The sequence below is a fragment of the Aegilops tauschii genome, chromosome 5 (assembly GCF_002575655.3).
Source record: "Aegilops tauschii subsp. strangulata cultivar AL8/78 chromosome 5, Aet v6.0, whole genome shotgun sequence".
NCBI lineage: Eukaryota > Viridiplantae > Streptophyta > Magnoliopsida > Poales > Poaceae > Aegilops > Aegilops tauschii.
This window is the reverse complement of record NC_053039.3, coordinates 510,626,539-510,653,264: the sequence shown is the minus strand read 5'-3', so window position 1 is coordinate 510,653,264 and position 26,726 is coordinate 510,626,539. Positions and strand designations below refer to the sequence as shown.

At 46.2% G+C, this 26,726-nt stretch overlaps 2 protein-coding genes and 13 non-coding genes across 15 annotated transcripts; all 15 read left to right on the top strand.

Moving 5' to 3' along the window:
* Positions 1 to 16,332: 16,332 nt before the first annotated feature.
* LOC141022169 (G-type lectin S-receptor-like serine/threonine-protein kinase At2g19130) lies at positions 16,333 to 18,921 on the top strand. Its single transcript, XM_073498311.1, has 2 exons — positions 16,333 to 17,701; positions 17,792 to 18,921. Exons 1-2 carry the CDS (start codon positions 17,357 to 17,359, stop codon positions 18,239 to 18,241), a joined length of 795 nt encoding a protein of 264 aa, XP_073354412.1. The 5' UTR covers positions 16,333 to 17,356; the 3' UTR covers positions 18,242 to 18,921.
* A 589-nt stretch (positions 18,922 to 19,510) lies between these two features.
* LOC109768723 (small ribosomal subunit protein uS13z/uS13y/uS13x) lies at positions 19,511 to 21,182 on the top strand. Its single transcript, XM_020327459.4, has 4 exons — positions 19,511 to 19,647; positions 19,743 to 19,903; positions 19,996 to 20,184; positions 20,888 to 21,182. Exons 1-4 carry the CDS (start codon positions 19,645 to 19,647, stop codon positions 20,991 to 20,993), a joined length of 459 nt encoding a protein of 152 aa, XP_020183048.1. The 5' UTR covers positions 19,511 to 19,644; the 3' UTR covers positions 20,994 to 21,182.
* Positions 21,183 to 21,573: 391 nt separating this feature from the next.
* LOC120965613 (small nucleolar RNA SNORD96 family) lies at positions 21,574 to 21,666 on the top strand. Its single transcript, XR_005758657.1, has one exon. It is a non-coding gene; the product is annotated as a small nucleolar RNA SNORD96 family (small nucleolar RNA).
* Positions 21,667 to 21,884: 218 nt separating this feature from the next.
* Positions 21,885 to 21,956, top strand: LOC120965661 (small nucleolar RNA R66). Its single transcript, XR_005758697.1, has one exon. It is a non-coding gene; the product is annotated as a small nucleolar RNA R66 (small nucleolar RNA).
* A 448-nt stretch (positions 21,957 to 22,404) lies between these two features.
* Positions 22,405 to 22,500, top strand: LOC120965646 (small nucleolar RNA Z159/U59). Its single transcript, XR_005758688.1, has one exon. It is a non-coding gene; the product is annotated as a small nucleolar RNA Z159/U59 (small nucleolar RNA).
* A 51-nt stretch (positions 22,501 to 22,551) lies between these two features.
* On the top strand, positions 22,552 to 22,685 carry LOC120965747 (small nucleolar RNA snoR80). The gene has a single exon (XR_005758771.1). It is a non-coding gene; the product is annotated as a small nucleolar RNA snoR80 (small nucleolar RNA).
* A 233-nt stretch (positions 22,686 to 22,918) lies between these two features.
* LOC120965664 (small nucleolar RNA R12) lies at positions 22,919 to 23,000 on the top strand. Its single transcript, XR_005758700.1, has one exon. It is a non-coding gene; the product is annotated as a small nucleolar RNA R12 (small nucleolar RNA).
* A 78-nt stretch (positions 23,001 to 23,078) lies between these two features.
* LOC120965617 (small nucleolar RNA SNORD24) lies at positions 23,079 to 23,164 on the top strand. The gene has a single exon (XR_005758661.1). It is a non-coding gene; the product is annotated as a small nucleolar RNA SNORD24 (small nucleolar RNA).
* Positions 23,165 to 24,146: 982 nt separating this feature from the next.
* On the top strand, positions 24,147 to 24,240 carry LOC120965675 (small nucleolar RNA R38). Its single transcript, XR_005758703.1, has one exon. It is a non-coding gene; the product is annotated as a small nucleolar RNA R38 (small nucleolar RNA).
* A 288-nt stretch (positions 24,241 to 24,528) lies between these two features.
* LOC120965742 (small nucleolar RNA snoR77Y) lies at positions 24,529 to 24,611 on the top strand. The gene has a single exon (XR_005758766.1). It is a non-coding gene; the product is annotated as a small nucleolar RNA snoR77Y (small nucleolar RNA).
* Positions 24,612 to 24,849: 238 nt separating this feature from the next.
* Positions 24,850 to 24,921, top strand: LOC120965660 (small nucleolar RNA R66). The gene has a single exon (XR_005758696.1). It is a non-coding gene; the product is annotated as a small nucleolar RNA R66 (small nucleolar RNA).
* A 613-nt stretch (positions 24,922 to 25,534) lies between these two features.
* Positions 25,535 to 25,630, top strand: LOC120965644 (small nucleolar RNA Z159/U59). Its single transcript, XR_005758686.1, has one exon. It is a non-coding gene; the product is annotated as a small nucleolar RNA Z159/U59 (small nucleolar RNA).
* A 74-nt stretch (positions 25,631 to 25,704) lies between these two features.
* LOC120965649 (small nucleolar RNA Z159/U59) lies at positions 25,705 to 25,797 on the top strand. The gene has a single exon (XR_005758691.1). It is a non-coding gene; the product is annotated as a small nucleolar RNA Z159/U59 (small nucleolar RNA).
* Positions 25,798 to 25,869: 72 nt separating this feature from the next.
* On the top strand, positions 25,870 to 25,965 carry LOC120965648 (small nucleolar RNA Z159/U59). Its single transcript, XR_005758690.1, has one exon. It is a non-coding gene; the product is annotated as a small nucleolar RNA Z159/U59 (small nucleolar RNA).
* A 60-nt stretch (positions 25,966 to 26,025) lies between these two features.
* LOC120965768 (small nucleolar RNA snoR137) lies at positions 26,026 to 26,169 on the top strand. Its single transcript, XR_005758791.1, has one exon. It is a non-coding gene; the product is annotated as a small nucleolar RNA snoR137 (small nucleolar RNA).
* The last annotated feature ends 557 nt before the right edge of the window (positions 26,170 to 26,726 follow it).

Here is a 26,726-nt window from a genome sequence, read left to right as displayed (position 1 = left end):
CGCACTGAACTATCACGTAGTCATCAAAACGTGTATGTCAGATGTTTCGCAACATCTACAGACGACGTTGAGGTTTAGCACACCGAGCGGTGCATTAAGGACATAAGCCTTCTGTGCAGCAATGAGGACAATCCTCAGTTTACGGACCCAGTCCGCATAATTGCTACTACCAACTTTCAACTAAATTTTCTCTAGGAACATATCTTAAACAGTAGAGCTTAAGCGTAAGCTATGACATAATTTGCAAAGACTTTTTGACTATGTTCATGATAATGAAGTTCATCTGATTATTTAATGAACTCCCACTCAGATAGACATCCCTCTAGTCATCTAAGTGATACATGATCCGAGTCAAACTAGGCCGTGTCCGATCATCACGTGAGACGGACTAGTCATCATCGGTGAACATCTCCATGTTGATCGTATCTTCTATACGACTCATGCTCGACCTTTCGGTCCTCCGTGTTCCAAGGCCATGTCTGTACATGCTAGGCTCGTCAAGTCAACCTAAGTGTATTGCGTGTGTTCCGAGGCCATGTCTGTACATGCTAGGCTCGTCAACACCCATTGTATGCGAACGTTAGAATCTATCACACCCGATCATCACGTGGTGCTTCGAAACAACGAACCTTCGCAACGCTGCACAGTTAGGGGGAAGACGTCTCTTGAAATTTTAGTGAGGGATCATCTTATTTATGCTACCGTCGTTCTAAGCAAATAAGATGTAAACATGATAAACATCACATGCAAATCATAAAGTGACGTGATATGGCCAATATCATCTTGCGCCTTTGATCTCCATCTTTGAGGCGCGGCATGATCACCTTCGTTACCGGCATGACACCATGATCTCCATCATTGTGTCTTCATGAAGTTGTCTCGCCAACTATTACTTCTACTACTATGGCTAACGGTTAGCAATAAAGTAAAGTAATTACATGGCGTTTTCATTGACACGCAGGTCATACAATAAATTAAGACAACTCCTATGGCTCCTGCCGGTTGTCATTCTCATCGACATGCAAGTCGTGATTCCTATTACAAGAACATGATCAATCTCATACATCACATATATCATTCATCACATCCTTTTTTGGCCATATCACATCACATAGCATACCCTGCAAAAACAAGTTAGACGTCCTCTAATTGTTGTTGCATGTTTTACGTGGCTGCTATGGGTTTCTAGCAAGAACGTTTCTTACCTACGCAAAAGCCACAACGTGATATGCCAATTTCTATTTACCCTTCATAAGGACCCTTTTCATCGAATCCGATCCGACGAAAGTGGGAGAGACAGACACCCGCTAGCCACCTTATGCAACTAGTGCATGTCAGTCGGTGGAACCTGTCTCACGTAAGATTACGTGTAAGGTCGGTCCGGGCCGCTTCATCCCATGATGCCGCCGAATCAAGATAAGACTAGTAATGGCAAGAAGAATTGGCAACATCAACGCCCACAACTGCTTTGTGTTCTACTCGTGCATAGTAACTACGCATAGGCCTGGCTCATGATGCCACTGTTGGGGATCGTGGCAGAATTTAAAATTTTTCTACGCATCACCAAGATCCATCTATGGAGTATACTAGCAATGAGGGGAAAGGAGTGCATCTACATACCCTTGTAGATCGCGATCGGAAGCGTTCCAATGAACGGGGTTGATGGAGTCGTACTCGTCGTGATCCAAATCACCGATGACCGAGTGCCGAACGGACGGCACCTCCGCGTTCAACACACGTACGGAGCAGCGACGTCTCCTCCTTCTTGATCCAGCAAGGGGGAAGGAGAGGTTGATGGAGATCCAGCAGCACGACGGCGTGGTGGTGGATGTAGCGGGATCTCGGCAGGGCTTCGCCAAGCTTCTGAGAGAGGGAGAGGTGTTGCAGGGGAGGAGGGAGGCGCCAAGGGCTGTGGTCCTGCTGCCCTCCCTCCCCCCCCCACTATTTATAGGACCCCTGGAGGGGGGGGCGCCGGCCCTGGAATCCATCTGCATGGGGGGGCGGCGGCCAGGGGGGAGACTTGCCCCCCAAGGCAAGTGGGGCGCCCCCCCCCCACCCTAGGGTTTCCAACCCTAGGCGCAGGGGGAGGCCCATGGGGTTGCCCCAGCCCACTAAGGGCTGGTTCCCTTCCCACTTCAGCCCATGGGGCCCTTCGGGATAGGTGGCCCCACCCGGTGGACCCCCGGGACCCTTCCGGTGGTCCCGGTACAATACCGGTGACCCCCAAAACTTTCCCGGTGGCCGAAACTTGACTTCCTATATATAATTCTTCACCTCCGGACCATTCCGGAACTCCTCGTGACATCCGGGATCTCATCCGGGACTCCAAACAACTTTCGGGTTTCCGCATACTCATATCTCTACAACCCTAGCGTCACCGAACCTTAAGTGTGTAGACCCTACGGGTTCGGGAGACATGCAGACATGACCGAGACGCCTCTCCGGTCAATAACCAACAGCGGGATCTGGATACCCATGTTGGCTCCCACATGTTCCACGATGATCTCATCGGATGAACCACGATGTCGAGGATTCAATCAATCCCGTATACAATTCCCTTTGTCAATCGGTACGTTACTTGCCCGAGATTCGATCGTCGGTATCCCAATACCTTGTTCAATCTCGTTACCGGCAAGTCACTTTACTCGTACCGTAATGCATGATCCCGTGGCTAACTCCTTAGTCACATTGAGCTCATTATGATGATGCATTACCGAGTGGGCCCAGAGATACCTCTCCGTCATACGGAGTGACAAATCCTAGTCTCGATCCGTGCCAACCCAACAGACACTTTCGGAGATACCCGTAGTGCACCTTTATAGTCACCCAGTTACGTTGTGACGTTTGGCACACCCAAAGCACTCCTACGGTATCCGGGAGTTGCACGATCTCATGGTCTAAGGAAATGATACTTGACATTGGAAAAGCTCTAGCAAACGAACTACACGATCTTTTATGCTATGCTTAGGATTGGGTCTTGTCCATCACATCATTCTCCTAATGATGTGATCCCGTTATCAACGACATCCAATGTCCATGGTCAGGAAACCGTAACCATCTATTGATCAACGAGCTAGTCAACTAGAGGCTTACTAGGGACATGGTGTTGTTTATGTATCCACACATGTATCTGAGTTTCCTATCAATACAATTCTAGCATGGATAATAAACGATTATCATGAACAAGGAAATATAATAATAACCAATTTATTATTGCCTCTAGGGCATATTTCCAACAAGTTTTTGGTTTCGAGGCCCAAAACGGCCCCCGATGAGTTTAGTGGAACATAAATTTCAAGTAGACTACACTGCTCAGATGCGTAAATATTATGTTACTATCAAAAATTGGCACAAAATACGAAGGAGACCAATGGAAGTACTACTAGCAACCCATGATTTAACTACTCGCATGTGCGCAGTGGAGTAGTAATGTCTTTCTTCCGCCCTCACGTCCACTCAATTTGCATGCTCCATATTAATTGACCATCAATGAAGTGAAGGACTTTACACGCGTCAAATTATCACATGGGGTGGATCTTGGTACAAAATTGTGTCCGCCTGTGTACCCGCGTGTGCGTGCGAGGGAATGAGTGCGTGCATGGCGTGCGTGCACATCTTCGCTTCGTGCATGTATCGCCAGTGCGGCTCAGGGAGGATGAGTACATTCTTCTGGAACCAGCAGCATGTCACTGTGATCAATCCACACAAGGATTAGCGACAACGCCTCCGCATGTGCCACGTGGCTTCATGAACTGTAAGAGAGACACTGTGTAGCGTGCCATTGTGTTTTGCACATACTCGAAGTACTAGTAAGGTACACGTGCATTGCACGCGTCAGATTTTGCAACCAAATTATGAATAAATACCACACTGTAGCATGTAAGCTCTGAGTCATATATGCCTGATGTAGACCTTCGCTTAATTCTTATAGTTCATCTCATTCAAAATCAATTAGTTTTTATAAAAAACCTAGGGCCTCTTTGATTCGTAGGATTTCCAAAACGCGGGAATAGGAAGAACATGGGATTAGAGTGGAATGTCGTCTTGAATCCTACAGGATGGTACAAGTGTTTGATTGTGCATAGAAAAAACGCAGAATTCTTTCAAAGAGGTTTGAGTGGATGGGATGTTTCCTATGAAATCTAGTGCAAATGAATCATATGGAAAAATTCCTATGGTTTACAATCCTACGAATCAAACAACCAAGTAGGAAAAATTCCTAAGGATTAGAATCCTCCAAAATTCCTTCGAGAATCCTTTGAATCAAAGAAGCCCTTAATCTATTTTATGATTCATCTAATTGTGCGTTGTAAAGCATAAAGTAAAAACAAATAATGGCAATTCAACTAGAAAAAAAGTTTGGGCGGTTATGATACGGAAGATTCTAGAACAAAGGAGAACCACTGTTGTTTTGAGATTTGTGAATTATGCTTAAGTTCAACCATGGAGTCTGCTAACATGTGGCAAAATCCGGTGGGGGGCTAGAAGATGGTGCGAGGGGCCGAGTGGAGGGAGACTATGAAGGAGTGCACAACTGCGAGATCGATATTTAGAGAGGGGGGGCGAGAACGTGCGCTGTTGCGCGCAGTGGCTGAGCCATGAAAAATGTCCCATGAGCTAGGGGGCCAAGCATTGCTAATCCTTTACGAGGAGGGCCAATTCATCAACTTAAACCATTTTTACCAGCAATTGTCTAATGATCACATTCATATTAGCCTCGATATATAGTGATGTTAGGGGGGGCAAGGCCCTTGCTGCCCCCTGTCTTCGCCATTGTGCGCGCGTCTGAGAGATGAAGCGGAAGGCATGGATGATGAGAGGGGGCGTTGGATATATAATTAATGTGGGTGTATTAGCTATATATGTAATCCTATATAGAGGTATAGATTGATCGATGTGGACGTGGGAAAGAGGGTGAGACCTCACTAGATATATAGATTGATCGGTTTATGTGGAAAACTATGAAAGACCTAGCTATATACACACACACACATAGAACATCGATCGTTGCGCATGCACGTGAGAGATAAAGAATGCCCGATATGATGGAGAGGGGGATGTGTGTGTGTACCTTCATGGGAGACCGACCTGAAGAAAAAGATTGCATGTGTGCGATGGATAATGCCGACTGGTAGTGTGTGTGCATGCGTGCACGAGAGAAAGTTAGTGGTACAATTATAAAGAGAAGACCAATGTGTGGGTGTAAAAGACTAGGTGAGGTCATAATCAATGTAAAGTTGAATTCAAATATTTGAATAAGAGATCATGATGTTTGAAACCCATGCATGCATGAATATAACGGAGATCTGCGGGTGTGGTTTGGAAATGAGCATGTTGTAATGTATACACATTGAACAAGGTCAGACTGGTTTGAATTTGAGATACCGATGGCAGACATCGTTTGGCCACATTGCATCCGTGCATGGACACACTACTCTAATTGGAGATGATGGGTGGCTTTCACATCACATATCTATATCTATACCCATATATATATATATATATTATATTTTTTATATAGTGTGCGGATAACTTTAACTTTGAAAGATGGTCGTTGGATGAGGCCAATCCGATGGTGCAGAGCTGGCAAATTTGAGCACTACTGGCCGTTGGATATCATCTAGATTCCACCAGATTTTGCCACATGTACAATCTAGAAGACTCTATGGTTGAACTTAAGCATAATGCACAAACCTCAAAACACAAGCACTTCTTCTTTGTTCTAGAATCTTCCGTATGAGAATTGCCCAAATGTTTTTCTACATGATTTGTTTTTACTTTATGCCTTACAACACACAATTCCATGAATCTTAAAATAGATTAGCTTTCTTATAAAAACTAGATGATTTTGAATGAAATGAACTATAAGAATTAAACGAACATCTACATCATGCATATATGACTCAAAGCTTACATACTATAATGTGGTATTTATTCATAATTTGGTTGCCAAATCTCATGCGTGTAATGCACGTGTACCTTACTAAGTCTAAATGGTGTCTGTGTGTGTGTTGTGCGTGTTAAACACATTGTACATAGTATATCATACTAGTCTAAATTGTCTTTTTTTCTTTTGGGTACACGTTAAGCTTGTTCTCCCGAAATTTCAAGCCGCGCCTTGTTATGCTGAAATTTCAAGCTAGCGTCTCTGTCTATCGTGCCGCGAAACTCCCGCCTCTTCAACCCGCGCCTTGTTAGCCCGAAATATTTAAGATATATCTTTGTCTCGTTGTGCTCCGACAACTCCCTCCATCTCAAGTTCTCAACCCGCGCCTTGCTATTCCAAAATTACAACGCGCGCGAAAACTCCCACCTCCTGTGAAATCCCGACAAGCGAAATGCCCGTGATACCCCTGAACCGAAAGAACCGCCTCAAATCAGTAGGGGTACTTTCGTAACTTACCCCACATTTCGGACAAGCGCGTCCCTAAGCCATGGTTCCCCACTCCCATCCCATCCGCCCACCCATTCGTACACCGAGGCCGGGAAAACTCGTGAAGCCCCACACCCTCCTCCGTCCGCCACCCAGCCGGAGCCTCTTCCCTGACGACGTCGTCCACAGCAACACCTCGACGTCCCTCATCCACCGTACCGGATGAGGATCCGTCGTCGATCTGGTCGTCCCGTCGGTTCAGCCACCCCATCCTCCACCTCCAAGGAGTTGCCTCAACGTTCACCTCGTCTTTCACGCCACCTCCATTCCCACACCGCCGTCTTCACCTGCACCACCGAAAGAGCATCAGCATCACCGTTTCCTCGGATGAAGTTGTGGCCTAATTGGCGCCACCAAAGAGGTTTTACACTAATCGCCGCATTTTCTTCTTGATTCGATCTCACGGTGCTGCCAGCGCTCGGTCCCGAGCCGACACGACGCGGCTCCATCCACCGCGGCGTCGCCGGCCACTTCCTCCACGGCGTCGCTCCCTCGGCGGCGACGTCCACATCAGTAGGAGCTGCTGCTGCTTTAGCTCTCGCTCGCGCTGCTGCTCTGCTCTTGCTCTCGGTCCCCTGCCTGGTCTGCTCTTGCTCTTGCTCGCGCTGCTGCTCTCACTCTTGCTCTTGCTTGCGATGCTGCTCCGATTTACCTACACTTCAGTCGACTGAATCGACTTTTGGGTCAGTCGATTTTCAGGGGGTGGGGGGCTCGCCGGAGTGAAGGAAGAACCAGCCGCAGCGGGGAGGGAAGCTCGCCGGAGAAGTACCCCACTATCTATCTTAGGGTTCAGGGTGGGGGCGGTGGTCGCCGGCGGTGGTGGGGCGGTGGCGTGGGGATCGCCGGAGAAAAAGCTCGGCGGGGGGGGGGGGGGGGGGGGGGCTAGAGGGATGGCCGGGGCGGCGGCGGACCGGCGGTGGGAAGTGTTTTCGGGGCGGGCGGGGCGGCGCACCGCCGGCCGCGGGCGGTGGGGGCGACTATTTGGCCGGTGGTGGCTGGCGGCTCAGGGGGGTGGAGGTTGAAGATGAACTGCAGGCCCTTGATTTCGTATCCAACGGCTGCAAAATCGACTGACCAGAGATGAAAAAGTCAGTCGACTGACGTGTAGCCTCACCTCTAGTGCGTTCAGTTTCGACAGTAAAATTCAGTTTCGACAGCAAAATTCAGTTTTGACAGCAAAATTCAGTTTTGACAGTTAAGTTCAGTTTCGACAGTTAAATTCAGTTTCGACAGTTAAGTTCCGAGATGAGCGGCTGATGTACACATCTAGCACTTTGTGGTTATGTATTATGTATTTTACGTCATCTATTGGAGATGCTATTAGAATTCCACTCAGGTTAACGTTGTCTCTCTTGTCCTGCTTCAGCCTCGGCTTCGTACAACTCACCGGAGCTGCTCCAATGACGAAACCCTCCATCACAGCGGAGCAGTACCTCGGGCTCCATCTCCAGACGCCTAAGATCTTCTTCCCCTCCTCCGACAGCCAAGTCAGCCGGAGCATCCTCACCGGCCAACCCAATCACGTTGAGATTGACATGGCTTCGCCAAATAGGTTGTACACTTCTTGTGGTTTGACTTAATCTCACCATGCTTCTTTGCATCCTGTGATCTTCCAATTCTTGTGAACCAAACACCCAGATTGGCAGAAATCCTGTGTTTTTAAATTCTCTGTTTTGCACGTGCATTCCTATCATATTCCTGTCTATTTCCTATCCCTGCATTGTTAGAATCCTCAAATTCAAACAAGCCCTTACACAATTACTTCTGTTACAGATATGTGTCAAAGAAAACCTTGTGTGGTTTGTCCTGCTCCTGCGGTGCTGTGTTCCACCCCAGCTCAGCTGCTCCAACGATGGAAGGGTTCACCACAGCAGGGATCCGCTCTCCAGACTGTCTTTCGCCGCCTTAGATCTTCTTGCCCGCCGCCGGCAGCCACGAAAACTGCATTACCATCATCAACTGAGCAGATGACCTTGAGGACTACACGAGTCCGCAAGAGAGGTCGTACTCTTCCGTGTCTGCTTACGTTATGCATCGCTTAATATGATGACATGCTACTTTATCGTCGTGTTCACCTATTAGACTCCGAGTCAGGTCCAAACTTATGCTGAAACTTGAGTTTTTAAATGGTTGTGGGGTACATATTGGGGCAGCAATCAGTACTATCTGTCTACTATCTGGTTAATCTCGGGTGTCTACTATGAGTTTCATGTTGGGTGCAAACAAACATTAAAGGAGCCATTATCTGTATTTTTTAACTAAAGCTATTATCTGCCTGCTATCATTGGTTTTGGGTCTATCCACAGTTTGCTACCATCACTCTGGATTTGTGCATGCACTCCTTACATAATCTCACTATGTTTTATTCCTATGCATGTCAGTTATTGTACACAATGGAACTGAACATGTAGAGCAAAAGAGACGAGCCTTGCGTGGCAATAAAATTTCATGCAGACGTCGCTCCATGGTGGGCGCAAAGGCAACCCCCCCTCCACCCATTTCGGATCGTAATCAAGAGGAAGATAACTGTTCTGAGGGGGATTCAGAAGCAGAAGACCACTCCTATTTACCCCATGAGGTCTTCGCTCTAACTTGGCATGCTGATGTTGGTTATATCATGCATATGGTGCCTTGCATTGCTTACTTTATACATCAAATATGTCAACTGCTTAGTTTAGACATGCTTTGTGTGAATGCCATCTATTTAGTTTATTCATCGTTTATGTGAATTATGCAATGCCATCTTGTTTAGCCAGGCATCATATATGTGAATTTTGCAATGCCATCCCGCTTAGCCAGTCATCTTATATGTGAATTATATCAGGCCATCCTTTTTTTCGTTACGTATTACATTTGTCAACAATGTTAGTACATTCAACTACTCTTCGTGTGCATCAGCCATTTGACACGGTGATGGAAAATTCTGGAGTGAAAACAAGGTCTTCAGAGCATACTATGCTATCTGACGAAGCGAGCGCATATCTCGCTGGTTACGGATAGCTCCTTAGAGGAGGATTCAGAGACAGATGACCAGTCCTATTTCCCCCCGAGGTGTATGCTCTAATTAACTTGGCAGGGTTATGTTGCTCATATCGTGCGTATGGTGTCTTGCATTGCGATGTCATTTGATTAGTTTAAACATGCTTTGTGTGAATGCCACCGGTTTAGTGTCTAATTACCATATATGTGAATTATGCATTGCCATCTTGTTGCAAGACATTATATATGTGAATTATGCAATGCTATCTTGTTGCAAAGGCATTATATATGTGAATTATGCAATGCCATGCTGTTGAGCCAATCATCATGTATGTGAATTATATCATGCTATCATTTTTTTTGTATTACGTGTTCCATTTGTCGACAACGTTTGTATATTCAACTACTCTTCCTATGCATCAGCCATTTGAAGCGGTGATGGAAGTATCTGGAGTGAAAACAAGGTATTCAGAGCAGACAATGCTACCTGCTGAAGCAGACATCTTGCTGGATACACAGAGCTCCTCAGAGGAGGATTCAGAGACTAATGACCAGTCCTATTTCCCCCCTGAGGTCTATGCTCAAACTTGGCAGGGTTATATTACCCATGTCATGCATGTTGTCTTGCATTGCTTAGTTTTTACATCATATATGGATTGCCATCTGCTTACTTGCTTACTATATAAATCATATATTTGAATTATATCATGCCATCATGTTTACATACACAACATCTATCTGAATTATGGCATGGCAACCCATTTAATAAATACATCATATAGTTATATCATCTCATCCTGTTTAGTGTTTACAATCATCATATTTTGAATTATGTCATTCTATCCGGGAATTATATCATGCTATCATGTTTCCATAGGCAGCATGTATGTGAATTATGGCATGCCAATCTATTTAATAAACACATTATATAGTTATATCATGTCATCCTGTTTACATAGTCATCATATTTTGAACTATGTCTTTCCATCTTTTTTAGTTAGCCATCATAATGTGAAATTGTATCATGCTATCCTGTTTAGTTAGCCATCATATATGTGAAATTGTGTCATGCTATCCTGTTTGGTTAGACAACATAAATGTGAATTATTTCATGCCCTCTTTTATTCCCCACTATCCATTGCACCTGTCTATCATACAATGTCTGTACATTCAATTACTTTTCTTGTTTCTCAGCCATTTGAATTGGAGAGGGTGATGGCAGTATCTAAGGGAGTAACAACACGGTCTTCAGAAAAGATAGTGCTACCAGTTGATGCAGATAGAACCACGGTTGTACTTGCCCAAGAACCAGCCCCACCACACATAACCCAGACTCTCGTAGATTGTACCCCTACCCAGTTGGACAGAGAACCAGCTACACCCCTTCTAACCCCAACCCCAGCAGATAGTAACCCAGTTCCAGTTGACACAGCACCGTCTCCACCACAGAGCACCCAAACACGAGCAGTTAGTAAGGGAACTGCAGTGCCCAAAGCACGAGGACCACCACTCCGAATCCCAACTCAACGCTTAAAGGAGAAGAAGAATTGTTCTTAGGTCAGTTTCTGTAGCTATGGTTCATACTCCTTTGCTCTTGCATCACTGCATTTACTCAGACCAACTATTTTCAAATTTGAAGGATGGAATTGAAACTCCAATGGCGCAACATGTATGTTTTAAGCTTGTTTCTTTAACTGGTTTCTTGTTGTAACTTGCTCTATATTGATTTCAGTTTCAATTGAATAAACAGTTATGTTCTCATGTCATGCACATTACAAGTGTCTCTATAGTTTCTCACACTTATATTCTGTCTATTCTGCTTTGTCTTGAACAAATATTATTTGAACTGTGTCTCTATCTTGATTTGGCAACAAAAACTAGAATGATATAGACCATAAAGTGACCATGGTACATAGATATATGTTTGTTTCATGCTGTTATCCTGTGCACTTTACTACTGAACTGATTTACCAAAATGAGTTTCATATACAACATAGTGAACCTGTGATGTGTCTGCTTGTTTCTCTTTTAGAATGCGGACAAAATATTGGAGAATAGTACCCCATTATGCAATGGTGAAGGAAGTAATGCAGATAAGGTTTAAGATAGTGAGACATCCCTGTTGGTCTCCAAGAAAGCTGATAAAAACTACCTTGACGATAGTGAGAGAACCCAGAAGTCATGTCTTGATGTAGTGTTCGAGTTACTGGCCACTACTACTGGCACAAGCTCTTCGAACTCGCTGCCTGAATCAGTTCGTCTTCTTGAGTCTCAGCTTCAAGTTGAAAGACATCGATCAGATGTGTTGCGACAAGAAGCTGAAGGACTGAGGAAGTCCCTGCAGAATTCAGATGCATACTTTCTGGTGCAACAACAAGCGCTGGAGGATTTAAGCGCCAAACAAGAGAAAGTTAATAAGCTTGCTAAGCATCTTGCCAGCATTATGGGTACCCAGGATATTGTTTCTTGAGATCTTCTGAAGTGGTTTCAGTTCTGGACATGTTTTGCTGCGGCGTTTATTTGCACTGGTCGCCAACTTTGACAACCAGTGTATATGATATGCTGCTTTGTTCCCTATATTTGCACTGGTGACGAACTTTGATGCCCAGTGGATGTAATATGTGTAATAGCCGTGATATCCTAGTGTAAGTTGCTTGCTTAATTATTTCCTTGTTGTCTTGTTTATTTATTTGCTTGTAGTCAGTGCTGTTCTTTTTCCATGGTTTGCTAGTGGCCGCAATAACCTTTTTTTAAACTAGGCCACAATAACCATGGGCTACATATTTAGTAGTGACACTGGGCCTTCTACGAGCCGTAGAAACAATGGGCCTTCTACGGGCCGTATCATCAATGGGCCTTCTACGGGCCCTATTATCAATGGGCCTTCTACGGGCCATATGATCGATTGCCCAAACATGGGCCAATAACATACCGCTTTATGACCGTAAACGGGCTAGAGTTGGAATCGTCCGTTCATGGGCCGACCATAATGGGCCGTATTTGATGACGCTATGAAAACGGCCCAACGTATTAACGGGCCACAAACGGGCCAACTATAAGCACGAGCTGAATTTGGCCCACAAGCAGAAAATGACAGTAATGGGCCGTAAGTAACCGAATGCTGGAACTGAGCCCAAGAATAAATGGGCCCTGAGAAGGCCGAAAGATAACATGGGCTGGAAACGGCCCACCGGAATAATAGGCCGTTAATGGGTATAAAGTGATACACTGTTCATTACGGGCCAGTTTCACCACGGGCCGTTAATGGGTATAAAGTGATACACTGTTCATTACGGGCCAGTTTTACCACGGGCCGTTAATGGGCCGAGAGTAATAAGGGCCTCATATGGGCCGAAAGACGTCATGGGCCATACATGGCCCGGAAGTTAAAACGGGCTGGAATTATATTGGACGGCCCAGATGACGCTACTGGGCCTAATTCGGTTAGGCCGTAAACGGGCCCTGGGTTAGCAGGCTGTAAATGGGCTATATGCGAACAGGTCGTTAACAGGCTTGCCGTGGGCCGGCCCGCCATCTTTTGACCAAGTCAAACGGGCCGGCCTTTTCACAGGAATGGGACTCTGTTGGGCCGTGCCACGTGTCGACGTATCATAGGCGCTTTGGGTCCAATGAGTGGATGACATCTGTTCCAACGGTGAGCCGACACGTGTTTCCTCCAGCCAATGATGATTTTACACGTGGAAAATCCCCATTGGTCGTGGTTGTTAACGGGTTATCGGATCCAAAACCGGACCCGATAGCTTAACGGCTTTCCGTTACGGTGAATGCCACGCGTCGGTCACCCTTGACGAAAGCACTTCTGTGACGCGCGATTTATCGTCATGGAAGTGGACACTTCCGTGATGATAATTTTAGTAATGTCATGGAACACTTCTACACAACACAGGTATGACTATCTTGATTCTGTCATAAATTTGTCATGGATGTACATGCATGACAAAAAACGCGACCTACTGTGACAAACACGTATCATCACGGAAGTGTATTTTTTTGTAGTGCAGGAAGGTCTCCGTACCCGCCCGCGCCGTCGGCGCCACCGGGAGTCGCCGCCGCCATCGCCTGAGAGGGGAGAGGGAGACGAGGGAGGTGGGAGAGGAAACTAGGGTTCGTCGCGTACGGGTTCGACCCGACCCAGCTACTTGTGTGACCGAGCCGGCTGGGACGAGTGACCGCGCGGGTGCGAGCGGGTGCGCGCGGGTAAGCCACCGTGGCACCTGACACGTGGGCCCGGTAGGCCAGATACGTGGTCAATACGCGCTTATACGACTGTCAGACCGTTTTGCAACACTTAGGCTTAGAGTTGATACTGCATGGCAAAAAAAGTGACTAGTGGTTCCTTGCAATTAACTCATATAACTTTGTACTAAAGCTGCGCCAATTAATATGGATCCGAGAGAGTGCTGGAATAGACTAGACAAGGCAGAAGAGAGAAACACAAACAAAGGATCTGAATCTGTTTCTCACAACTCTAAAATGTAATAAGGTGTACGGAATGTATAGCAAAATGCGTACTATTATAACCCGTTAAGTGTTAACATGTATGGAATATGTACAATTAGATGACGATTAACTAACAAATTTCAGTCAAACAGCGCGGGGCATTTCGTCGTATTGAAATCATCAATAATTGTATCTGTCAACAATCACATTGCAATCTCTTTCTCGATGTAGATCAACAAGTAATCTCTTAGAAATATGTCTCCATGAGCACTGCATTGCTCCTCCTCGTTTCAAACAAACTCGTTGCCCCTCCCGGGTCGCTCGCGCGAGCGACTCCGGAGGACCCCCAACCCTAGAGCAGAGGCGCCAGATCTGCCCCCTCCTCGGTCGCTGCCGCCGCCAGCGCCGGCGGTGGCGGCCGCGCCCCGGCCGTCAAAGGCGGCGGGCGAGGCGGCGCGTCCTGGATGGCTCTCCTTCGCGCGGAGGCGGGCTGTCCGATGGGCTGCGCAGGGGCTGGCGCGGGCGGCAACGCGGTTCTTCGTCGGCGCGCGACGGGGGACGTGGAGGAGCGGTGTGGTGGTGGTGGTTGGGCATGGGCAGCGGTGTGTTGGTGGAGGACATGTGCGGCGGTGTGGTCACGAGGTGGCGGCGCGAGCACAGGCCAGGTCCATGGCGGCGCAGAGAGGCTCGGCCAGGAGGTCCCTGGCGAGCAGCGTGCGGCCGGCCATAGATGGGTGGTCTGGCGAGTGGCGTTCTTCTCCTGGCGACGCAGGCGTGGAGGCGCGATCCGCGGTGGGGCGGGTCAGATCTGGGCCTGCCCGGCTCCAATCTGGAGCGTGGGTGTCGTTGGCATCGCAAGGCCGTCCCTTGTGCGAGTGACGGTCGTTGCTGGCGACCCTTGCCCTGCCGGTGGCGTTGGTTGGCTGTTGTCCTTCCGTCGGGGTGGAGGTGTGGTTGGTATCACTTTCCCCTCGGCCATGGTGGTGGGATGGTTGGCGGCGCATTTTGCGGAGGTGGCCGCTGGTGCACGGCAGGGAGCGCGGAGGTGCAGCGGATCCAGGCGAGGTGCGCAACAGGGTAGTGGAGGAGGGTGGTGTGCCGGCTCTGACGATGGTGGCGGCGTGAGCTCAGCCATGGAGGCGGCGTCGCTGGGGAGGCCCTGCCAGGAAGGAGATCCTGGTTGGCAGCGGGCGGTCGGCCACCTCCGCGTGAGGGGCGAGCGGTGATGCCTCGAAGGAGTTGGCGCCGGAGTGGTCGGAGGTGTGGGTCAGAACCATTCCTGTGGCAGTCCCCTGGTGTGGGTGAAGGCCGACGTGGTGGCTCTGGCACTTGCACGACATGGCTGGATGTTGGTGCTCCTGGGCTATGGTTGGTGGATTGGGCCGCGTTCTGCCTGCAGTGCGGGTGGGGAGGACCACGGCTGTGCGGCTTCGACGGCAATTTGCTGCGGTGACGGCGGTGCGAGGCATCTTGGTCAATGCTGCCCGTAACCTTGGAGGTGTGAAGATGCGCGGCATTACGGATGAAAACCCTGTCCGGTTCTGACCGGGCCGGCGGTGATGGCACCCGTGGGTGTCGTTCTCCTCCTCAGAGGCGTCGTCGAGTGTGTCGCCATCCCTCTCGCATGCTTGGGATTGGCAGCTGTCTCCGGGCGAAAGCCTTGATTCTGTTCTGGATCGACACGATGGCGGCGTCTGCGACGTCGTCCCTCTGTTGGGAGCATCGTGCCAAGAGACTTGATGATCCTATGTTGCGCTCCTCCGGTGCTTGCCGTTGCCCTGATCGTTCTGCTTCGGCACAATGTATGGTCGTCGCTGGTGATTCAAAGACGGTGCCTTCTTCGGGAGCTACTGTTCTTCGGTGGTGACTGACGTCGGTCAAGACGCGGCGAGGCTCTCGGTTTTGTGCAGGCAATGTTGCGTTGTAGTTGTGTTGTCGTGTGTGGATGTCCGTGGCTAGCCAGATGTGGAGTTGTGCTACGCTCGTTGTTCGCAGCGAGTGGTAGTTGTCTTGTATCCGATATTCTCTTCTTCTATAAAGCTATGGTACGCAATTTGCGTACTTTCGAAAAAAAAAATGTCTCCATTTTATTACGGAGTCTTGTTTTAACAAGCTTTATTGTTGAAAATGCACACTCTGTTGTTGCGGCTGATACCAGTAAAATAAGAACAACTCGAATTAATCTACATTTCTTTTATGTTGCTATAATTTCCATATATTCAGTAAAAACCAGACCCACAAATGAATACTGCAAATTAGGGGATCAGAGTGAACGATCTTTCATCTTGAACATGTGTGACTGTATGTGTTGGCTTCCTGATATGCTCCAAACCGAAGAAGAGAAAATTAAAGTTCTTGATGTGCCTCGTACAGTCGTTCTAGATCATGGTCTTGTAAGAACAGAATATTTAGAAGAGAAGCTCCAAGAATGAGAAAGAAGCAAAGAGGGGCCAGGAATGGCTCCCTCCATAGCTGAAGGAGAGCAGGTCAAAGGGCTTCTCACTTGTTAGTGGGATCTTCTGTGAGTAGCACATGTGCTTATATTATTTTGCTAAAATGCTTTTCGGGAGAAACACATACAAGAGGCCACATAGCTTTTTACATAAATAATCGGGGGCCTTCAGAAAAATTCATACAGAAATAATCGTGGGTCTTCAGAATAAGTTGGGCGGCTGGTGGTAAGCTAATCTAGTGCGGCTGCCAACCGAGAACGACACTCTAGGTCAAGTTTCACAGTCCAAGGAGTGGCTGAAGTTGACCTAGAATGAATTGAATAGGCAGAATAATATTATCAAGGAAAGGACAGCCCCCATAGTTAACCCCCTTCTAATTTTCAGCACAGTAGTGACTAGATTGCATTCTGTTAACTGATCCATGATTCGGCACCATAATGTTGTTGGGTGTGTCTACCTTTCAATCAGCCTTAGCTAGTGTACTAGATCAAAGAAGGGTCCTTGCTAGTATTTTGAGGTGAAGTCATTCACCAACCTAAAAAACCTCTGTACTGAGCCATCAACATTCACCAGGAGTGCCTGGATATTCAGTATTCATGGAATACCCCATCCATGGCTCCTCTGGCCTCCCCCTCCTTCTACTCAGCCAAATCCATAAACTTCTTTCAATTTAATGCACTGGGATGCAAAACATTTACGTTTTCTTGGAAAAAAAAACAATTACGAAGCATGCACAAAGTATATAGTAATCGCAGGATGAGAGACAAGTCTTGCTACAATATCTGCAAAACTTAATCAGGGAAGGGAAAACCAGAGCCTGCTGTACCAGGTCAATGGAATCTTCCTATTGAATTAGTCCATGATATACTAGATGACAAATTTTTGACCTCACATTCTTCAACAATGACACTGAATACTCACCAACCTAAAAACCTCTACATCCAAGCACCACCACGAGTTAGGCAAAAAGTTCAAACTCCCATGCTCCTGCCAGCTTTGGGTAGTTGGGCATTCTTCCAAGCTCCCATCCATGGCTCCTCTCATCTTCCTCCTCCTACTCAGCCAAATCCTTGTCTGCATAGCCGTTGATATCATCAACTCCACCTCACTGTTGTCTGGGACGACACAGAGGATTGTATCCCAGGGCAAGAAATTCACCTTGGGATTCTATTCCCCGACACAAGGTAACACCACCTCCTCTTCCAGCTCCAACAGCTACTACATAGCCATATGGTACAGCGACATACTGTCGGTGACGACGGCGACCTCCGACTTGCCGGTTTCCGACCCGGCCAGAGCTGCCTTGGCCATGGGCAGCGATGGTAACCTTGTCCTCTTTGACCACTCCAGGAACATGGAGCTATGGTCGACCAACGTGAGTGTAACCTCCAACTCCACCATGGCCATCATCAGGGACACCGGTAGCCTCGACCTCACCGACGCGTCGAATTCATCGATAATTTAGTGGCGGAGCATAGACCATCCAACAAACACCTGGCTTCCAGGGGGAAAGCTCGGGCTGAACAAGATCACCGGCGTGAGCCAGAGGCTTGTTCCTTGGAAGAACATGGCAGATCCGTCTCCAGGGCTGTTCACGCTGGAGCTGGACCCAAACGGCACGCCACAGTTTTTCATCCGGTGGAATCTGTCCATAACCTACTGGTCCAGTGGCCCTTGGAACGGCCATAACTTTACCCTTGCACCGGAGATGACAATCGGTCTCACATTCGACATCCCATTCATCAACAACGACACTGAAGGCTACCTCTTCTACTCGCTGAGCGACGTGGGCGGGCAGATCAAGCATCTGTCATGGATGGATTCCTCGCAGCAGTGGATGTTAGTCTGGGCCCAGCCACCGATCCAGTGCGAGGTCTATGCGCTCTGTGGGGCAGCTGCAACCTCAATGCCCTGACGCACTGCAGCTTTTTTTTAGAATCTGATGCACTGCAGCTGTGTCAAGGGGTTCAGCCAGAAGGTCGAAATCAAGTACTCGTCGCAAAAAACACTCCACCTTTACAGGTCACGACAAGTGGCGCACATGCAGCGCGCCACTTGTCGCAACCTGGGAGTTTTCTTTTTTTCGTAGATCCATTTATTCAAGACGTTTTATCTCTTAAACTGTGCGTCCAAATCTCAAACCGTTTTTACTATTGAATTCCTCGCGTCGAGATCTTCAAAACTAGATCCCATGTTGATAGGTTTTGACGATATTTTTTTTCACGAAAAAAAACGGACAAAAAACCAAACCGGGAGCACGGTTTTTTCCCTTTCCGAAAGAGGCATGCCCGTGCCTCTCGCGAAATTACAACCGTGCCTCTCGTGGAAGCAAAACCGTGACTCTCGTGGAAGGAAAAAAACAGAAAACACGTTTTTTCCCTTTCCGAAAGAGGCACGCCCGTGACTCTCGCGAAAGCACAACCGTGCCTCTGGCGAAAGCAAAACCGTGACTCTCGCGAAAGAAAAAAAAACAGAAAACGCGTATTTTTTTCTCTTTCCGAGTCTCACGGCCGTGACTCTCGTGAAAGCACAACCGTGCCTCTCGCGGAAGCAAAACCGTGACTCTCGCGAAAGAAAAAAAAACAGAAAATGTGTTTTGTTTTTTCCTTTTCGAGAGGCACGGCGGTGACTCTCGCGAAAGCACAACCGTGCCTCTCGTGGAAATAAAACCGTGACTCTTGCGAAAGAAAAAAAAGGCACGGCCGTGACTCTCGCTAAAGCACAACCGTGCCTCTCGCGGAAGAAAAACCGTGACTTTTCGCGAAAAAAAAAAAAGAAAACACGTTTTTTCGCACAAATTTTTTTTTTCGAATTTTTTTGATCGAAAAGCTAAGGAAGACCGGCGGAAAACCAAAACGTCGAAAAAAACTGAAAAAAAAACTTTTAAAAGCCGAAAACGCGTGCGGAAAAAAAACAAAATCCGAAGGGAGCGTCCAGAGCGCGACACGTGGCGAATGACTGAGTGCGCGCCAAGTACCGCTGATTGTTGCGAGACTTCCGAAGGAGCGCTCGTTAACTAGTTGCTCTCACCCAGAAGGTTCACAGTGACCGGGACCTCCAGGATTACAGCGGCGGGTGCAAGAGGCCACCAAAGCCCAAGGAACTCCAGATAAAGGCCCGTTGAGAAAAGAGCCCAACAAAGCCGCCCACTTACAGAGCCCGCGCAGATCACAGCCGTCCGATGAAGCACTAGGGTTTCACCCCGGGTATATAATTCATCCCCACGACCCCTCCTCCAAAACCTTAGACGCGAACGCCCACCTCCTCCCCTCCTGCCCCCGAGCGCCGCCGCCGCCGCCGCCGCCGCCGACTGCAGCCATGGTAAGCGTCTACCCCCTCCGATCTCCGCCCTCCTCCTCCTCCTCTCGCGGATCCCGCCTCGTATGCTGACGTTCGTGATCCTTCTCTGGCCGCAGTCGCTGATCGCGGGTGAGGAGTTCCAGCACATCCTGCGTGTGCTCAACACCAACGTCGACGGTAAGCAGAAGATCATGTTCGCGCTGACCTCCATCAAGGGTGTGGGCCGCCGCTTCTCCAACATCGTCTGCAAGAAGGCCGACATCGACATGAACAAGAGGTGAGGAAACCAACCGCCCCCCTTTCTCGCCAGATCTCGTCGCTGTCGGTGTGGTGCTGAGCCGTGCGCTGTGTTCTGTGGTGGGCGTGCAGGGCCGGAGAGCTTTCCTCGGAGGAGATGGACCGCCTGATGGCGGTGGTGCACAACCCGCGCCAGTTCAAGGTGCCGGACTGGTTCCTCAACAGGAAGAAGGACTACAAGGACGGCAGGTTCTCCCAGGTCGTGTCCAACGCCGTGGACATGAAGCTCAGGGATGACCTTGAGAGGCTCAAGAAGATCAGGTATAAACTCCTCCCCCTCTTGTTTGTTTTTGCTTCTCTCATACTGTTTGGTGGTTGATCGATGATTATGCGCTATGTTCAACTGGTTATGATGCTGTTAACTAACATCTTGCACATGCTTTAGTAGCTGCAGTAGTTGATATCTCATCCAGTACTTTACAGTCTAGTCTGGAGTTTGACATAGTGGGTTTCTGTAAGCAGATCTTCGGACATTAGAATGCCTGAAATGCGTTTATTCTGTTGTTCTTGATGTGCATAGTGTTGTTCTGGTAGCATGTGCTGACTTCATCTGCTTCATTCTGTAGTGGTTTATCCTGTGAAATAGGCCTAACCTAGTCCAGCGTTAGCTTGTGTAGATCGGAATTAATGTTTCTTTTCTGCAAAAATACAATGTCATATGTCTGTATTTACTCTTATTAACGAGAAGCCCTGCTCTCAAGTTATAAAGGCAAGTAGCAGTTTTGGTTACAAAAGTTCAGTTTGGTCAATCTGTTAGGACTAGCCTGTCTATTACTTGTACATATTCATCTGTATCCTTCTGGTGTACCTTGTATGTGACCCAGTAGTTCTGTATAGCAATGCTTTGTTTCCAAGAGATGTATGGTGATGCCTGATTCCTTTAGACTATACTGTTGCAGTAGCCTTGTCCTAGTGCATAGATGCGTGAGTAATCACTTATGCTTGAAACCCTCCTCTTTTCCAGGAACCATCGTGGTCTGCGTCACTACTGGGGCGTGCGTGTCCGTGGTCAGCACACCAAGACTACCGGCAGGAGAGGAAAGACTGTTGGTGTCTCCAAGAAGCGATAAGCTGCTTCACAACCATCCCCCATAGCTTTGCTACTACTGTGTTGGTCCATTTCCAGAATCTTAAGGAGTGTTCTTGTTTAGACGATTACCTTGGATGATGTTTTGCCCTAGATAATGTCTTTGTTCTGGAACCTTTAATATATTGTATCTTGAATTCCTTCTTGAACTCTTTGAGAGTTTGTTTTGCCATGGGCTTCGAGTCATTTCAATGGTTGGCAGGAGCTCGTCTATTCTATGCATTTATGTTCTTTACAGGTTTGTTGGCTAATCGAATCCTGTTTTTTTTGGGTGTGCCCGGTCTATTGCCGTGAATGATCGATGACTTACAGGTTTGTTGGTGTAATTCGTTCACTGAACTGTTAACATAGGTTGGCCTAATTAGGTGTCGTTGCTTATCTGCTTAACTAATGAAAGGCTTAGATTTTTGCATTTTTGTTTATGAATACAACATTTCCGTCATTATTATTGTCACGATGTTGAGTCTGATTGGTGCGCACTTGTTTGCCATGTTGTCAAATATGCAATTCTGACTTCCAACCCTAAAATAATTTAGGTTCGACCTATGCAGACCTTGTTTATGGTTCCGGTGATGAAAAACCTGTTAAATCATACCATCTTTCGGGACTGATTGGTCGCTATGCGTCCATGCTGTCATTCTGCAATTCTGAGGACAAATTATGTTGAAGACTCCCTTTATTAGTTGGTCCTTTTGTTTTATGTATCTGTGGGGCTTGATTTTTCCCAGGGGCTAGACTTTATGGGAATCTTGAGTCGCTTCCCCTACTTCTAATTGTGAGGGGCAGCGAATAACATTCTCCAAAATTGCTCCTGCTTATCATTATATGTTTATGACTTTTAGTTGGTCCTTTTTTATTCAGTTAAGTTCCCGAGTCCAGTGATGCCACATCTTTGAGACCTGACTTTTCTTCCTTGATGAAAATCATAAGCATAATCCCTGAGGTCTACTGATTCAACCTTCTGTTATTCCTTGATCCTCTTTCTTCACTCTTGATTGACTATTCTTTTGCTTGATGGAGGTGCATTTGCTTCTTACAGTTCAACAATCAATCTCCATTCTACTTAACTACTTGGAATCTTGAGTAAGGAAGAGCTGAGGATACCGCAGTTTAATTTTTCTTTCCTAGTCTGTTTGTGGATTGCAGATTGTTGTTCATGCATCGTGATCTGATTCATGTGTGATGAGATATTATCACCTAGAGGGAAGCAACGATATACCTGATATTGTTTGTTTGTGTTTATTTTTTGTTATTTTGTCCTTGTTTTGGGCTCCTGATGACTGTATATGATGTTGAAAACTGTCTGAACATGATCGAACTAAATACTTTTGTTCTTGTTCCCGCCCTGAAACAATTGATTTTGTTGTTTATCTCATGTTTTCTGATGTTGAAAACTGTCCGATGATGATCAATTTAAATACTTCCGTTCTTCTGATGCGCTATTTTGTGGTGTGGTGCGGAATCAATTTGGAGACCTGAACTGAGGAAATACTTCATTATATCTTCCCTCCCAAAACAACATTTTTGGGTGCGCGTTCATTACCAATTCCTGAGGATGATTTTTGTTCCTCGTGGTAATTAGTCTCGGACGCTACATGCGATTCTCTGATGTGTGGTATATCCTGATTGGTGGCGTCCTCTGTGCCAGCTTATCCTGGAAACGCCACATACATTCACATGCCGTCCTCTATTTTTTTTCTTTTCTTTGTTTTTCTGGATCTAAATGTGCCGGCCATGATAGATTGTACGAGCATTTGATTTTTATTGTTTTTTCGAACTGATTAATATGGATGTGGATGATGAGATCACAAGTAAAAATACACTTACTTCCTCGGAAGGGTGCTGAGAATACTTCTAATCTGACACGATTACTTCCAGCATCTTGTGCAGCATGATTTGGCTTGGATTGCGAGTATGAAGAAGAAAATCATTCGGATTCCCGGTGATTTGTAATAAACATGAGATCTTCAACCAGCTACTTCTGACTCGTCATACAATCTGCCATCAGGCGGCTTTAGTCGTTTGATTCCTATTTGTTTTAGCGGTGTTTGTTTGTGTTTTTCCTTGGAGCCAGTGATGTTATCAAAATATTTGCTACTCTTGATGGGGCAACCACCCCATTTGATGATCACAACCACCAAGATCTCTGAGGCCCTCGAAATCATCCTTTTTTACCTTTTTAATGTTTAGCTCCACATGAGAAGTCTTATGCGCACCAATTCAGAACAAGATTCAAGTGGTAGGCGTGCTGCCCCTAAACGATGCTAACTCAGGCACCTGTTGCTGCCCCATGCCTTGGATTGACCTTCCCCATGTTAGACATCCTGTGGGACAATATCACTGTTTGTGCTTCAGATTCGGTTGAAGAAATACGAGGATGGTCTTTATTTCAGTGCAACGTGCTAGTGTTTTTTAACAGCTTTGCTTTGACAATAAAACAACATTATGTGTGGAGGAAATAAGAAGGCAAAGAAAAGCCAAATTAGTGAGATGCGATTTGGACAGATGGTATCAGTTTAAGGCAGTGGTTATTTTACAGTTTTCAGTCTAACAGAAGCATTATTGTAGAAGACTTAATTTTTTCATTTTGAGAAAAAAAACTCAAAAGCTGATATTCAGAATATCTGGTATTGATAAAGAGAACTGTACAAAAGAAGGATAAAAGGTACAAATTAATCTTACATTCTTAAGAAGTTGGTTCCAATTCCCACTAAAGCAAGTCTTCTCTAAGTCATGCAATATCTGGGCAATTCCCATCGCCGCAACCCTCCGTGGCGTCGCATGCTGCAATGCTACAGTTTCAGGTCGTCAGTTGCAGGCAGCTCGGTCCTGGCATCAGTGCGAGGATGCGAGGTCAAATGACGACGAGCTTTGTTAGTTACTCCCTCCGTCTTAAAATGTAAGATGTTTTTTCCTTACATTTTGGGACGGAGGGAGTAGATGACAGCTGCTGCTACAGCAACATGATGCGTACGAGGGTAGTTGCGCTGCATATATTCACAAGCAGTCCTCTGTTATTTTTTCTACTTTTTGTATCTAATTCTTGGTGATCATGTCAGCAATCGATATATGAAGATCTGATAGGTTCTACAAATTGTACCTTTATAAATATTTTTCAACTCAAACTGATTAGTATCTATGTGGATGATGAAATCACAAGTAAAAAATGCAGTTATCCCTGTCTTGCTTCCTCGGAAGGGTGCTGAGAATACTTTGAATCTGACACAGATTACTCCTAGTATGTACATATGCTGAGAATACTTTGAATCTCTGTGCACTGTTATTTTTCTAGTAGTACCTGTGTAGAAGATTTTGGCCGGTGATGCAATGCATTTTTTGCTGAACAAACACATTGAATTGTCACGAACAGTTTTGTGAGAGGAGACTGATGAGCAGCTTTGACCTAGTCTTTCGGATCAGTCTAGTTGCCTTCAGTTCTCCAATGCCCTCGGTACTCCTAGTTAAGTGAAGATTTCAGCCTCCAGCCAAGAGAAGCCCAACTGGATAAGTACAGGGTTATGCCCATGATGATTAGCTACATGTTGGAATTACTGTCAGATTTTTAAGTGGCGAAAATTTATGCAGTTTTCTGAGGTTTTAACAGATGAAAGCATTGTTCTCTTAGCTACAAGTATGATTTCACTGTTTGTTTCATCAGAAACAATCTGGGACGGAAGGATTCCAACCTCCGAGTAACGGGACCAAAACCAGCTGCCTTACCACTTGGCCACGCCCCATTTTGGGTTTTAGACTTTTGGGGATAGTTGCTTCCCCAGCGAACATTCTCCAAAATTGCCTGATTTTAATTTGTCCTTTTCTATTCGGTTCAGTTCTGTGAGTCCAGTGATGGCACATCTTTGAGACCTGAGTTTTCTCTGTTGATGAAAAACATAAGCATATTACCTGAGGGATACTGATTTGATCTTCTATTATTCCTTTATCCTCTTTCTTCACTTCTGCTTGACTATTCTTTTGCTTGATTGAGTGCGTTTGCCCAGAAAGCATTGTCTGACAGCTCAACCATCAATCACAATGGTACGTTCCTTGTTCCGAAAATCTTGAATATGGAAGAGTTGGTGACCTGAACTGAGGATACTGCAGTTTGATTCCTCTTTCCTAGTCTGTTTCTGGACCGCAGATTGTTGTTCTTGGATCCTGGTGAGTGGTGCTCACCTGTGTTCGTAAAAATATAGTTGTCTGATTCATGTGTTGATGAGATATATATTATCACCTAGAGCGATCAGAAGCAATGACATACCTCATATTGTTATTTATTTGTTTTCTAGTTGCCATTTTGTTCCTGTTTTTGCCTCCTGATGGCTGGACAAATATCCTAAGAAAAATACTGTGATACAATTATGCAAATGTTCTGAGGGTGCCCTCAGAAAGTTACTTCTTATTATTGTCATGGCACAGTGTGGAAGCAATTTGGAGATATGAACTGAGGAAACACTTAATTCTATCTTCTTCCCGGCCCAAAACAATGGTTTTTGTTGTTTATCTGATTTTTTCTGATGTTGAAAACTGTCTGATGATGATCAAACTAAATACTTTCGTTCTTCTGATGCGCTATCTCATGACGCGGTGCGGAAGCAATTTGGAGACCTGAACTGAGGAAATACTTAAATTTAAATTCTTCCTGCCCCAAATCAATGGTTTTTTGTTGTTTATCTTGTGTTTTCTGATGTTGAATACTGTCTGATGATGAAACCAATTACTTTCGTTCTTCTGATGTGCTATCTCATGGTACAGTGCGGAAGCAATTTTCAGACCTGAACTGAGGAAGTACTTCATTTTATCTTCTTCCCGCCCCAAATAATGGTTTTTGTTGTTTATCTCATGTTTTCTGATGTTGAAAACTGTCCAATGATGATCAAACTAAATACTTTCGTTCCTCTGATGCGCTACCTCATGGCGTGGTGTGGAAGCAATTTGGAGACCTAAACTGAGGAAATACTTAGTTATATCTTATCCCTGCCCAAAAACAATGCTTCAATGGAAAATGTTATGTGTTTGTTGCTTCACAACTGGAAGAATGGCCTATTAACAGTTTGGTCATCCTGTAGAGGGAAGCATAGATTAATCGGAAACACCGGCCAGCATTAAACAGCACGACGCATTACCAAACTGCGTCGTGTTACCTGTCTTCTGGCACATTTATTAATGTAAGAAAATGTGCATATCTTCCCCTAGGCTATGTTTTTCTTTCTTGAGGTTTTGGTTTTGCTTCTGATTTTGTTGCCTACTCCTACATTCATTTGGTGGATGAAAGCAACCATTAAACAGAACTTTCAGATTCAGAGCATTGGCGCTGGCGTAGATGTTGCAGCAGAAACTCTGTTAATCATTGCATAGCTTTTAACAGAACTCTCCTTCATCTTTTTGGGTCTCAGGGAAGGCATATTTGGTTAGGCAATCTGCATGATACGCTCATAATACCTGTAACATTCTTGATGTTCAATAAGGCCTGCTACCTTTGCTAAAAAATCTCACTATAAGCGAGATATAGCTCCCTACGGATGCGCTGCTAAAGGTGGCAAATAGGAAATAAAGTGCGTCTTGTGGCCTTGTCTGCCTCTCACGCAGGTGGATGCGTCGGCCTACCCCATCTGCACCCGCAAAGAGGAGAGGAAAACCCTAGAAAAATCCCCACCTTCAATTTTTTTATATAAATCCCCACCAATGCCGCCTACAAATTCCAAACAGCAATGTGATG